The sequence below is a fragment of the Drosophila rhopaloa genome, unplaced genomic scaffold, assembly GCF_018152115.1.
Source record: "Drosophila rhopaloa isolate 14029-0021.01 unplaced genomic scaffold, ASM1815211v1 contig_2, whole genome shotgun sequence".
Classification (NCBI taxonomy): domain Eukaryota; kingdom Metazoa; phylum Arthropoda; class Insecta; order Diptera; family Drosophilidae; genus Drosophila; species Drosophila rhopaloa.
In genome coordinates, this window is record NW_025335083.1 from 13,336,587 (window position 1) to 13,350,622 (window position 14,036).

Below are 14,036 nucleotides of genomic sequence, written 5' to 3' on the forward strand. Positions count from 1 at the left end.
ATATTAACGGCTTGTAGCCCTAATATGTGCACACTCCTGACCCTTGGCCCCCGACCTGCCACGCCCCTCTCTCCACCGTATTTGCATAATAATTTTATGGTTGGTTGCAGTGGAATAGGAATACGAAGGGCCAACACCAGCGTAAAAGCCATTGTTGCCGGCAAAGTAGCAGGCCATTAATGGAAGTAAAAGCCTCCGACCAGCGAAAAATATATCTACCATTTTTGGTCTCTTGTGCATATCTTAGTTTCTTAAATATTTAAAAATGGCTCTTAACTGTATGTTAAAAATATTTCTTTTATTTTCATAAAATGTGATATTTGTACAATTTTGAAATTGGGTTTGTTAAGATAAAGCTAACAAGTGTTAAATGTTAAATCTAACAACACATTCAATTGTACAAATGGTTCGAAGACTTATCATTTTGTTTTAGAATACAAATGAAATAAGCCACCGATCTGATCATACAAAATACAAATTTTTCGAGATGGTTTTTCCAATAATTTCTACGCTTGACAAAAGTAACTCAAGAGGCAATCTGAGATGCTTTTTAATTGAGCTATGCACGTGTTTATTTAAAGCTTTTCATTTATTCCGACTCAATTAAGATTTCACTCAGCGGCTAGACCTGCCTGAATGTTTTTCAAAATCCAGTTCCTGAATGGCAATATGCGTAACACTGCGAATGTGTCGCGATCAGCGTCAGGCAGTGAAATAATACCGATTGTAATTCCGATTACGTAGGAGTTCCTAGGTTTTCCGTCAACCACTTCGAAGCCCATCAGCGGTGATCCAGGAAAAAAGTTATCTTCCTTTTTTCTCACGGCACACATATTATTCTCCGACAGCTGGACCCGGATCATATTTTTCGAGGAGCAGAACTGCAAGCTGGCCGAATGCACCGACACCTTATGGCGCCAATAGTCGTCCTCCTGCAAACGCCATTCAGGGGAGGACAGAATCTTGAATCCCGCCATTTCCAGTCTCTGGGCGACATAGTTATCCTCAATTCCATTTGCAGGTGGCAAACATATGGGCTGCACAAAGTCCGTCAACTCTACACCTTGCACCAGCTTGGCCAGTGCGATGTCGTATTGGAGGAAACCCGGTGCCGGACTCCTTCGATGCCGCGGATGAACCACCAGCTCCTCGATGTTCACCATCTGCGGGGCCGGGGAGCACTGCTTATTGCCATCCGGGCGGCAAACACCCAGATCAGTCCCTTCATTGACTCGCCAGACACCGAACAATATAAACGTGGGTTCGATTGAACCCGGTTCTATTACACAATGGGCGGGAAGGATTGCAAAGCGACGGTTTACCAGGACCGAAAGGCATTTGAACTCCGGATAGGCATTACTCGATTCCCTGTGTCCAACGCGACCAATCCAGGTGTACTCATCCGCCTCGGTGATCTCCTCTCCGTTGTAAAGCTGGCTTTCCCGCACCTTTCCACACTCATGTTGCATATGAATTGCTATAAAGATTTTATGTTTTAATTTATGTAAATTGAGATTAAGATGCTAATAAAAACTCGTTGACTTTAATAATTTATTCATTCACTCAAGTGCATTCTCTGGACCGCAATGTCATAATAATACGATCACGCTTCTGATAAAAGTATTTTTACAAAAAAAATTAACGAGTTAACGAATTATGTGAATAATACTAGATCTTAAGTCACTAAATTTTAAACTTACTCGAAAAAAAGTAAAGTAATACCCACAATAATAAATACGCTTGATTGCGGACCAACATACTGGAACAAGTTCTAATCTAAACTGATTCTCAATCGGTCGGTGGAACGGGTCTATGATGGTTATCAAAGCTTTTACTCATAAAAAGTTGTTGCACTGAGAAGCTGCATACTGAGATCAGCTTGAGTTTAATTCTAAGAGTATGATTGTTTAAACAGCTTACAAAAGCATTTAAATTATGTAAAGATCGTTTGGCTATGGTCAACAGATATTTAAATAAAAATAAATATCAAATACACGAAACTTTCAAATAAATAAAATGGAAACTCTATACTTTGATTGGTAATTTTTAAGTGCACACGCAAAACAAATCCAGTGGTTTCCGCTTTCGCATAGAGTTATTTTTATTTAAAATTTATTGCAATTTAATCTACTCGAGACCCATTCCGGGTACTATTCCCAATTGGACGAGACCCGGAACATCATTAAATTTGACACTGCCCCGTTCCGCCCACAGGCTTTTCATTTTATTTTCCCATGGACATGGACTGTGCATAATTGTGCTAAGAGGAATTGCTGCGAGGACAATGTAGATGGATGGATGGGGAGTGGTCGCGAAGGAAGCTGGGGACACTGGCCACAAAAGTGCCGCATCAAGTGGCGGACATTTACATAATTATTAGAAACAGTTAAATGTCCACAAATTGTACACTGGCCGGTACACGGGGGAGTCATTACTTACATTACTTACTGAGGGGCGGATGCGGATGGGGATGCGGATGCGGATGGGGATGCGGATGGGGATGCGGATGCGGATGCCCACGCTATCTGGCAGCCAAATATCTTGGCTGTAATTTAGAGACTCCCAGGACGAGACTAAGGCGGCTCCTGTTGACGTGCGTGCCTTTGACTATTTAAAATTGTTTGCTTCTCACCAGGACAAGGACGAACAGGATGAGTGGGGGACGGGGCGGTAAATAAAATAAAATGTAATTTTTATTAGGCTTGGTGGTTTTTATTGTCTGCTTTATCGTTCTTACAAGTCCTTGTCTCCGCCACTTGTCTTGTCTGATATTTGTCTATGGCATGTCCTGGTCATGCCACAAGTCGTTCACACACAAACACACACACAGATAAATAGACTTGGCCACAGGACATGGCCTCCTTGGCCCTTTGCGATATTTTCGGTTTGGTTTCTTGTCTTCTATTTTTTTATGACTTTTTTATTGACTTGATTATTATGTTGTTTGTTGTTCTCGGCCAGCCAAAAGTTTTCTTAGGCCCCACCAGAGGAAATTAAAAAATAATTTAGAGCCTGGGTTCAAGGGTTGAGCGGCATAAATTGTGGAGCACAGCCTGTGCTTGATTGCCTTCGACTGGTCTAATAAATAACACGGGGGAGTTAGGCCCTCGGGATCGAGCCTAGGGGGGTTTTAATACCCTGTATTTAGTAATAACTTTCTTCTGATTTTAATTCCTACTAATTCCTTTCATATTCTTATCAAACCAATTATTATATAAATGCCAGCATTATTGGCAATTTATTATTAATCAACCAGGAAAAGTTAATGATTCCCAAAATGTAAACTGCTTATATATCCTTCCATTTCGTTTAATATTGTCATCAAAACAATTCTTAGGTAACCCTTACCTTTGTTGCCTTTGGATAATTATTTATCCACAAGGGAAAAATCCTCATTCTTAAATTGAAATCTGCTAATATATCCTCCAATACCCATTCTCTGTTTTTTGCCAACGAAAACATAGGCATATCGTATGTGTAAGTACTTGTATATACTATATAGCCATATGCCAGTGTTTTTAGGGCTTCTCTCATATTTCACAGGATCCAGACACGAATGCCAATGAAATCAGATGTAGGTAAAAAATATGCGATGAGTGTAAATCAAACCTGTGCGCACTCAATAAATTGCCAAATAAGAAATAAACAAGAAATAAAGAAAAAGCGGAATTTGAAGTTTTGCCAATTAATTGGAAAAAGTGTCCGAGACACCTTGACAACATGCGTTGACAATTTATGGGGCAGATGCCGCATGAAATGTTAGACGAAAATTCCATGAGTAACTTTCCGCAAGCGTTTTTGGGGGAAAAACTAATAACGAAATGGGTATCGAATGACCAAGTAAGATAAGTCCATTGGTTGTATGAGATCAACTTTATGCATTGAGGGTCTTAAAGTTACTGTCGTTTTAAAATCCCTCTTGAAAAAGCCATTATGCTGCTGGCGGTTTAAATTAAGTGCCACCAAAACGTCAAGGGCGACGGGAGCCCACAAAAAATGGTAAGAAAATCAAAACAAGATGAACCCGAACACAAAGACCAAAAACCGGGGGTAAAGAAAAGAAACCACAAAAGAAAAGCAAGTCTCATAATTAAAAATTAAGCCATTCGCCTATTAGTTTTAACCCTCATTAACTTTAGATAAACTAATCTCCAAAGTAAACCACTCGCATTCAGGGCCCAAGTTAAACTGACACGACCCTTGGTAAAAGGGGGAACCCCCCTAAAAACCCTCCAAGCACCTCCCTCTTTTCCACCCACCCCACCGAGAATCAGTTTTTTTTTATTCCGCGCGCGCCTACAATGCGTGAAAAGCTCATCAACTTGGGGCAACTGTTTCAGAGAGACAGCGAAATGATGTAGAAACTGAAGAAAAAACCCGAACCTAATATGCTAGAAAAGAAGAAGGAACCCATCGAGAGCAGCTAGAGAAAGGAAAGATAATTAAAAACGCAACCTTGATGGAAAATGAAATGTTTACAAAGACACAGCCTCAGTCTCAACCTCAGCCCCCCAAAAAGTAAGGCCCAGTGACAGGCGTAAGAAAACGGTGAAAGGCGCCAAGAAAGTCGAGGAAAACATTTGCACTGCTCAGCCAGCGGGACAAAACGAGAACATAAACGGATACGCGCTGCGGATGCAAAGTTTACTCAGGCACAAAAAAAAAGAAACAAACAAAAAATTCAAAATGGCAAGTAGGATGCCTAGGAAAGTCAAAGGAACTCCAGCCAAGGCCAGAAGGAGGCGGGGCATCGCCCAAAGTCGGGCCGAAATTAACCAGAACATTTCCTTAGTCAGTCACGAGAGAACCAAGTAACCCAAAAACAGCAGCAATTTCATCCTAAATCACAAAGGATCGAGTACATTGAATTAATCCTGCTTTAATTACCCAAAGAATAGACTCGTATTTTTAAAGCGAAACCCGAAAATGTTATATTGTTTAGCGTTCGACCAATTTTGGTTGACGGATTTATTTTGGAATTAGCCAACATTTAGACTTGTTGTAGGGATTTATCTAAAGAAAATCAGTATTACCTTTTAACTGGGAAACTGATTTGAGTTCTATAAGGACAGGATTATTCAAAAATGTTTCTCAACCAAGGCTGAACCTTACCTTTTCTTTAGAAATTTTCTATTACTCCAATTTTTTGGTACGCATTTCCGAAAGTTTATTCACTTTACTTATTGATAGACTTACACGTTTTTTTTTTGTATAGGTATAATCATGTATATTCAATTAGAGCTACTTATAGTTTAAACACAATTGCTTTGCTCATTGTTGCATAGTAAATCCTAGAATAACAAAACCATGTAATGATAGTTACAAAGCGCCAAAATTGAGCAAATTACACGAAGCACTTGACTTTACACCTATAAAAAGAGAATACATATATGCTTAAAAAGTATGGGAACGAGAGCAAACCATTTACATTATATCAGAAGCTGCCCTATTGGCCAAATAATACCGCGAGTTTCGACTTTAAAGCATGATAGGTCAACCAGGGTAATAAATAATAAAAACTTTACACGGTGAAAAATCTATACATCGCTACTTAAACTAAACCGAACGACTTTGGATAAATTGTCAATTGTCATAGATGTTTCTCTGCCATGGCTAATTTGTTGGTGGTCGATGGTTCTGCTGTTGCTGCTTGCCACTTCCACTGGCTCCACCATCCCGCTCCACTTTGTTCTCGCGCACCATCAGCAGTAGTTGCAGCATCATCAGGGCCTGCACCTTGTCCAGCGGATCCATAAAGCCGCGCTGCAGCCACTTGGGTATGGTAGTGCGAGCGTGGCTGAAGCCCAGTTTATTAAGGATGTAGTCCACGCCGTATGGCTCGATAGACTTGCCCGCCCAAGAGAGTAGGCGCACTGTGGGCTCCAAATGCCAGGTCTGGCATTCAAAGTGCCGCCAGTCGCGCACAAACGATTCGAGATCAAAGCTGGGCGGGGAGCTCTCCTGTTGCGGCTGCTTGCCATCGGCTGCGTCGTTTGATGGCCCACCAGTTGTCGCTTCGGGTGATAAGGTTGAGGATGATGTTGTGTTCGTCGTCGTCGTCAAGTTCGTTGTCGTTGCTCCCGACACGTTGGCCGGAGCATTCGCTAGACTCGAGTGGCTGCCCTGCATCGGATCTAGACTGCTCTTGCTGGCGCTCATTTGCTTGCCCTGGGCAGTCAGGTTCGTATTGGAGGCGCCCTTCCTCTCTTTGAGTATCTCGTCGGTCAGATATGGCTTCAGGTTGGCCTTTTGCGAGAGATTCGGCGAAGCTGCCCTCGCTGACTGAGCTCCAATCTAGTGGATAACATACAAATATATTATTTAAAATTCACATACAAACGGCATAAAATATTTACCACCTTCTCCTTTTCAGTCACATAGGAGGTGATGAGATCGTGCAGGAAAAAGAAGGCGTCTGCATCAACGGTCACAAAGATGTGATCATCGAACTCGGTGATGAAGCTGCACAAAACTTCTGGCTTGTTTTCTGTAATCAAACATACATTATTGAGAAACGTTCTATTGTATGATCATGAAGTTACTAATGCTTACCACTTGGCTCTGGTGTAGTTGGTCCCTGTTTGTGCTCAGTCTTGAAATGTAGCTGGAGGCTGGGGAGGGCAAAGATTACCTCCCGATTGTGGTTGTGCTCCTGCGCCTTGGCCGCACTGCTGCTGCCAGAGGCTCGTGTTCGCTCTATAGAATTGGAGGCGATCTCCCGTTCGCACTCCAGCATGGGAAAGCGATCCACAGCTGTGGGGGGTAAAAAAAGCACGATTATTTCACAGGATCCAGACAGAATTAGTTAGTAACTCACCATCAATCTCGCTGTTGGCGAATGCGTAGTGGAACCACTCGTTAAGAGTCTTGAACTGTGGCGGAAAGATGATGTTCCTGGTGATGCGACTGACGATCGCCATCGAGTGGTTCTGCTGCTGCTGTACCTCTGTCGTCTGACCCAACGAAGAGGTGAGTGTCTGCGTGACCAGCACTTCATCCTCACTCTGCCGCGCCTCCGTGGCAAAGTTGATGGAGGGGGATCTTAGGCTAAACAGCGCCCATGACTTAGACTTAAAGTTAATGCCGTGGAAGCAGGCCAGTGAGATGTTTTGTCCCCGGAGCTCAACGGTGCCACCTAGCACATTGCCATGGCGTGGCAGACGTGTCACCAGTGAAGGCACCACCAGACCCACGGCCTGAGCCAATGGCTTCTGCCAATGGCGATGGTGCCTTGCGTCTGTATTTTCCCCAATCAAACCGTGAATTTGAACAGGGGCAACAAGCTCTCCATTTGCCGGCTTCTTCTTTAGCTGCTGACGCCTCTTGATACTGGCAGTGCGATCTTGGAGGCGTGGTTCCAGACTGGAGAACACCCTCTTGGATGACTTAAACTGCTGCGTAAAGAACTCTTCCAGTTTGAAGTACATCTTCAGCAGATCTGCTGTTGTGGACTTGCTAATCATGATCTGCAGTTGATCCCAGCTAAGATCGCCATGGATAAAGATCAGAGCTCTTGGTTGATCTTTGCCATGTGACGGAGCCGCTGCCGCCTGCGAGGCAGTGCGCCACTCATCCTTCATGGCGGCAGAGAAGCTGCTTATCCGCGTCATCAGCACTGAAGTTCCCATGTAGTCTAGTCTTAATTCCAGAGCCATAAAACTCAGTCCCAAGGTGTGGTAGGGCTCCATACCCGCCTCCTCCTTGATGTGGAATCGTTTGTTGATCTTGTTCACCTCGAAACTGCCACCCACTATGCCACCCTTGGCATCTAGAGCTGATCCTCCTAGATAGATTCCGGCATACATGTTCTTGTAGCCGGTGCTGCCGATGGAGAGGCGTCCATCCGATTGGAAGTCTTTTGTGAGCCACACAACATTGCCACACACATTGCCAATGTTCATTTGGACATTTAGTTTGGTGAAGTTAACTGCAAAGATGACCAGAGTTTCCCAGGCAGTAATTTGGTTCTTTTCTGATGGTGGAGTTCCTGAGGATTCCGCGCTGGAGGACTTGCCCAGGTTCTTAAGTTTTCTCACAGCTCCAAAGTGACCCAGTTGCTGCTGTTGCGTCGGTTGAGCATCGAAGTCCAGACGCATTTTGTCTTTAGTCCTATTGGCATCTTCACTGGGCGTTGGAGTAGCAGGTGGACAACCAGTTGGCGTTTCTGCTCCATTTCCCTGCTGCTGCTGCTGTTGTTGCTGTTGCACGCTGAGATCGCCCAGGAAGAGACGTCTCACAATCCTTCTGCGATACCAAGCCTTGGGAAAGGCTAGGATCTCCGTCAATCGCCTCATGTCGTACTTAAAACTGGCACTTCCAATATCCACAATGGTGGAGAATCGTATCACGGCTCGTGACTGATCGAGAGATCTCTTAGAGCTGGGCAAAGGTTCGATGTAGACCTTTCTGCAGCGCGTAATGTGGAACTTGACGAACTCAACGTTGATACTCAACGAATCCTTCCTTTCACTATCGCTCAGGGGTGAGAACTGTGTCTCCTTGGAAGTCTTTTTGCCACCATACGGATGGAAGATGAACACATTGAAGTCGGCCAGACAGCCGGTGACACTCAGTCCACCAGTGGGCAGCTGCTGGTCAGGATGGGCATGATTTCCTGGCTGTGCTGAGTTCTCTTCGTCGCTGCTTCTCTTTGAACTGAATACAATATCCAAACTAGGCAATTGCAGCATACATTCAACTCTAGAAACCGGCAGGCAACTGAATCTGAAGGTAGAGGGTTGCATGTGGAAGTAAACTATAACATCTACGGGGAAAGAGGCATAAGTCACATAGTTGGCAGGCAGTATGTCCAGATTAACGGCTGTATTATGAGAGGGCGTTGGCGGAACACTACTGGATTGTCGGGCGGGAATGGGCTCCAGAGTTTGCTCCAGAAATTCCAGAATATGAGGTGATATGATAGTTTCTTCAGGGATACTTTGCAGGGTCATCCAGGCGCAGAGAGTAGCTCGCTTGCTGCCCAAACGGCGACCATGTGGCACCTGGTCACCAGTCAATTGCTCTGCTAGCGTTTTTGATTGGTAGTGAAGCTTAATATCCAAGCCTGGTATGTGGAAGATGGTAAGATCGGCCAGCAAAGCGTTGGCATTATAGCGTAACTTGCTCTTGTCCCTTTGTCTTCTTGATGGAGTTGGACTGCCCCAATCGTTGCCTATGCTTCTTTCTCGCTTATGGGATTTTACACTTGAAGCAGGAACTCCGCCAGCAGCTGCTGATCCACCGGCGTACCCCTGAGCGCGCTCCTCGCCAGTATCCTTCGTGTGCAGCACGCATTTTCCAGAGTTTACCAGAACCTTAATGTCCAGTTCAAAATCAATGTTCGGTTCCGGTTGTTTTTGACCATGACCAGGCTTGCGTCGCATCTCCACGGAGGTCCCATCAACATCTATTTCGCTAGGAGTGATGTCACCCCTCCAATCGAGCTCATTGTCCGCCGTCTCTGTATCCGTGTCCGCATTGGGTAGTGAAGTCTGGCGCATGGCCTCAGTAAAGGTCACTCTTCCAAGGGCATTAATGCCTCCTCCAATTACTCCTCCTCCTCCAGTGTGTTTTAAGGAAGCACTGCGGGAGTGACAGGAAGCCGGTGTGCTCTGCAAGCTAGATATCTCATCATTGGAGGCTATTGTGTCCAGTCTCCTGCCTGCATAGCTTCCATTGTCCAAGGTTTGGGGGACACCTACACCAGTTACCGAAGATCCCGCTCCAATATACGAATGCGAACGACCGTAGTTCTTCAGAGATCTTCTAAGCGAGGGTCTCTTCCACTTCTGGATCATATCTCTGCGGAAATACTTGTAGCAGATGGCTTGGAGTTCTTGAAGTCGTCTCTCTTCATGGGCCACTGTATTATGGGATGCACCCAGAGTGCGCAGATCGTTGATGATCTTTAGCTGCTCGGCCATCTCCTTCTCCATCATAAACGAACGCTGCTTGGAATCGATTGTGGGATCAAAAACAAATGCTGGCAAGTTGTCGAAGTCTCCTCTCCTTCGCACAAACGTATCTCTGCAGCTTTGATCTCCTTCATCGCTGTCGGGTGATTCCATTTGGGTCTCGTCCTCCTCGAAACCCGTGAGCATGGTGAGAGTGTGTCCAAGGGAACTCAACTGCTTGCCAATATTCACATCCAGGTGGATGTCTACGCCCTCCATTTGCCATTTGACATTCAGCAACCACTTGGCGTTCTCACCCTTTTTAGCAGCTGTGGTGCGGGAACAGACCTCGAAGGTTCCCTCCGACACCACGCACACGTTCATGATGGGCTCGGCACCATTGGGTTTCCAGTCATCCAGATTGGTTTCAAAGTCATCGGCAAAACGCAGGCACAGACCCTGAAACTTGCCCTTTGACACCAAAGCACCCGAGTTGCAGGCCGAGATGATTGTGTTCTCCAGAGTGATCACGACAGCACCCTTGGCATCAAAGTCCTGATATGAACGGGAACCAAATGTCTGCAAACGAATTTTTATTTTCTTTAAATATCTTTATAATAAATTGAACTCATTACATACCGTGGTGTTAACCTGTTTGAGGGGAAGGCAGATGCCCATGTCCTCCACAGTGAGCTGTAGGAAAAGCGTGGACAGGTTGGATCCTGCTATCTGGCCAAATGCAACTCGATCAAACACCTGCGGATTTTGGTTCTGATGTTGTGCCGCATACTGGCCGAACTGGCTGTGCTGTGTGTGTTCATTGCAAAGATTTGCCCTCTTTTCCGCCCAGTACTCATAGGCATTTTTGTAGTTGAGCCACACGAGAATGGCCTTGTCCACGGCAATTGGCTGGACGTAGACTAGCGGTCTCTTAAGAGTCAGCAGAATCAACTCCTTATCCTCGTTGAGCAGCTCGTCTTGGAAGGCATTTCTCAAGTTAATGGTTGTGTGGAAGAAGGCGTACTGTTGGAACTCCGGCTCTGCCTCGTCGAAGATCACGTTTCTTATGATCTGGCCCAGCGATAGATTGAAATCGATGTGGGCCTTGAAGAAAAGCTTTCGGTTGCTCAGGTCCCCTAAGTTCTTTACACGATTTGAGAGCTGTAGCTCCAGGATCCCGGTTTCAAAACGAACTGCTGAAGAACAGGGTGTGGTGGCCGTCAGTTGGATGCGTTTCATCGAAATGTTAATGGAGAATAGGATTCGTTTAAGTGAGGACTCCTGCACTGTTCCGGAACTATCGCCACTCTCCTCTGTCCACAAGGGCACGGGTTTCTCGCCTCCGTAAACCTTCTGCAACACTTCGTTGATTTCTCGCATAAACACCTTTTGCACAAAGACCAGATGGTTCAGGAGGTCTGTGGTCAGGCAGCGCTCGAACTCCCCGATCTCGGCACTGGCATTCACGTAGCCACCTTGGCGCAAGACGATGCCCTCCACATTTTCAGTGTGATCCTGTCGATGGTCTGGAATATATTCCGCCAGAACATGAACAGGCGGCAGGCCAATACACGCTTCCGATGGCAGATTCATCTCGTTCTGAAAGGGATTATTAAGAAAGTTTAAGCTTTTCAGTAAATACAATTTCTTTATAAATTATATAGATTAATGTAAATTGAATAAATAAGTTTTGCCCTCGAAAAATTAAACACCTTGATTATATGCACTTTTGTAATTGAATGACCACATTTATATATACATTTTTTTAATAAACACATAACAAAATATGTATTAATAGCTAATAATAAATATTAAATTTTTTTTTTAAAATTCGCGCCGTAATTTAAAACGCTACAGTTATTAGTGTTACCTTTTTTGAACGAAGGCAAAAAATACTAAAAGCTGGAAGGCGATATGAATTCATATTGTTGTGTGCCCAGTATTTTCCCCTTTTGATTAGTTGCAAAATTTAATGTGTCATTGCAAAAAGATTAAAAAGAGGCGGCCATAAAATAAATTGCACCCTGTAGTTAAAACAATAGTTTGACAGTCGCTGTGAGTTTGTCACTTATATGTGCCCGATTATTTATGTATTTATGGGAGAGCGAACGCGATTACGTTTGATTATCTTATCGACTTAAGCTGACTAGAGTTTCTGTGTTATTTCCCCCAGTTATTTTTCTGTCACGATGAAGAGGAGTACCACCCAGATTCTGGCCAGGCTGAGGGAGCTGATGCTGCGGGCCCAGGTGGGCGATGCCAGTTGCATAGCGGCGTACATAGTGCCCTCGGACGACGCCCACCAGTCGGAGTACCAGTGTAAGCATGACGAGCGGCGCTCCTTTGTCAGCGGCTTCGACGGATCAGCGGGCACAGCGGTGATCACCACCGACTCCGCCCTGCTCTGGACCGACGGACGGTACTATCAGCAGGCGGAGAAACAGCTCGACTCTAATTGGGTGCTGATGAAGGATGGTCTGACCACCACGCCCTCGATTGGCGCCTGGCTGGCCAAGAATCTGCCCAAAGGCAGCTCCGTGGGTGTGGATCCTCGCCTACTGTCGTTCCGCGTCTGGAAGCCCATCGAAACGGAGCTCAACTCCGCGGAGTGCCAGCTGGTGCCCATTGAAAACAACCTCATCGACGAGGTCTGGGGTCAGGATCAGCCCCCGCAGACTTCCAACAAGATTATCACCCTGAAACTGGAGCATTCCGGCGTGACTGTCGCCAAAAAGTGGGAGGTGGTTCGCAAGCAACTAAAGGATAAGAATGTGGATGCTCTGGTGGTCAGTGCCCTCGATGAAATCGCTTGGTTCTTGAACCTTCGCGGCTCTGATATCGACTTTAACCCCGTATTCTTCTCCTATTTGATTGTGACAAACGATGAGCTGCTACTCTTTGTGGACTCTGGCAAATTACCCTCTGATTTTGCCCAGCATCAAACGGAGAACAATGTAAAGATCACTGTATTGCCCTACGCCTCAATTGGCTTGGAAATCAGTAAAATCGTGTCGACCAAGGAGTCAAAGATCTGGATTGCACCGACCAGCAGCTACTATCTGACTGCCTTGATACCCAAGTCACGTAGAATTCAGGAGGTGACGCCCGTCTGTGTGCTAAAGTCCATTAAAAACGATGTGGAGATCGAGGGCTTCGTCAACAGTCACATTCGCGATGGAGTCGCTCTGTGTCAGTATTTCGCCTGGCTTGAAGATCAAGTGAAAAATGGTGTGGAGGTTGATGAGATATCTGGTTCGGATAAGCTGGAATCCTTCCGTGCTTGTAAGGATAAGTACATGGGCCTCAGCTTCACCACAATCAGTGCTTCAGGGCCCAATGGCTCTGTTATCCATTATCATCCCAAGGAAGAAACCAATAGGAAGATAACCGACACGGAAATTTATCTGTGCGATTCGGGGGCTCAATATTTGGATGGCACCACGGATGTGACGAGGACCCTTCACTTTGGCGAACCCACCGAATTCCAGAAGGAAGCCTACACTCGCGTTTTGAAGGGCCAACTCAGCTTTGGATCCACCGTATTCCCGGCTAAGGTCAAGGGGCAGGTTCTGGACACTCTGGCAAGGAAGGCCCTCTGGGACGTTGGATTGGATTACGGTCATGGCACTGGCCACGGAGTGGGACACTTTTTGAATGTCCACGAAGGTCCCATGGGTGTGGGAATTCGTCTGATGCCCGATGATCCCGGTCTCCAGGCGAACATGTTCATTTCCAATGAGCCTGGCTTCTACCAGGACGGAGAATTTGGCATACGTGTCGAGGACATTGTTCAAATTGTGCCAGCTCAAGTTGCTAACAATTTTGCAAACCGTGGCGCCCTGACTTTCAAGACTATCACCATGTGCCCGAAGCAAACTAAAATGATCAAAAAAGAGCTTCTATCCGATGTGGAAGTAAAGCTGCTCAATAGCTACCATCAGCAAGTTTGGGACACCCTTTCACCCATCTTGTCTCGCGAAGGGGACGAATTTACCTTATTCTGGCTTAAGAAGGAAGTTCAGCCAATTTAATTGATTTTATACTTGTTATTTTTGTCATTCATATCTAATTATTCTGTCATATACTCTTTTCTTGAGACTACTACACTATTAAAACTGCTTTTACATAACTAAAAACAAAGAG

General features: G+C 45.3%; 3 protein-coding genes across 9 annotated transcripts in view; 1 reads left to right on the forward strand and 2 right to left on the reverse strand.

Moving 5' to 3' along the window:
• Positions 1-272: 272 nt before the first annotated feature.
• On the reverse strand, positions 273-1,764 carry LOC108051709 (phenoloxidase-activating factor 3-like). The gene is made up of 2 exons (XM_017133883.2): positions 1,701-1,764; positions 273-1,477 (listed from the first exon to the last, which is right to left on the reverse strand). Exons 1-2 carry the CDS (start codon positions 1,756-1,758, stop codon positions 612-614), a joined length of 924 nt encoding a protein of 307 aa, XP_016989372.2. The 5' UTR covers positions 1,759-1,764; the 3' UTR covers positions 273-611.
• A 3,378-nt stretch (positions 1,765-5,142) lies between these two features.
• LOC108051716 (transmembrane protein KIAA1109 homolog) overlaps positions 5,143-14,036 on the reverse strand; it is a 30,162-nt gene continuing 21,268 nt past the window's right edge. For 6 of the 7 annotated variants that reach the window (XM_017133923.2, XM_017133919.2, XM_017133920.2 and 3 more), the window contains 5 exons: positions 10,533-11,492; positions 6,818-10,472; positions 6,553-6,753; positions 6,357-6,487; positions 5,143-6,294 (listed from right to left, as the gene is read on the reverse strand). In XM_017133923.2, the coding sequence (XP_016989412.2) occupies positions 5,614-6,294; positions 6,357-6,487; positions 6,553-6,753; positions 6,818-10,472; positions 10,533-11,492 (5,628 nt within the window). In that variant the 3' untranslated portion in view covers positions 5,143-5,613. The remainder of the gene's footprint in view (positions 6,295-6,356; positions 6,488-6,552; positions 6,754-6,817; positions 10,473-10,532; positions 11,493-14,036) is intronic. The other variant, XM_017133918.2, reaches the window with a different exon arrangement.
• Positions 11,841-14,033, forward strand: LOC108051720 (xaa-Pro aminopeptidase ApepP). The gene is made up of 2 exons (XM_017133928.2): positions 11,841-11,948; positions 12,067-14,033. Exon 2 carries the CDS (start codon positions 12,083-12,085, stop codon positions 13,922-13,924), a length of 1,842 nt encoding a protein of 613 aa, XP_016989417.1. The 5' UTR covers positions 11,841-11,948; positions 12,067-12,082; the 3' UTR covers positions 13,925-14,033.

Coding starts and splice junctions, on each gene's coding strand:
- LOC108051720 (XM_017133928.2), top strand. CDS start 12,083: ATGAAGAGGAGTACCACCCAGATTCTGGCCAGGCTGAGGGAGCTGATG.
- LOC108051709 (XM_017133883.2), bottom strand. CDS start 1,758: ATGTTGGTCCGCAATCAAGCGTATTTATTATTGTGGGTATTACTTTAC. Junction 1,478..1,700: donor ATTACTTTACTTTTTTTCGA/GTAAGTTTAAAA, acceptor AAATCTTTATAG/CAATTCATATGCAACATGAG.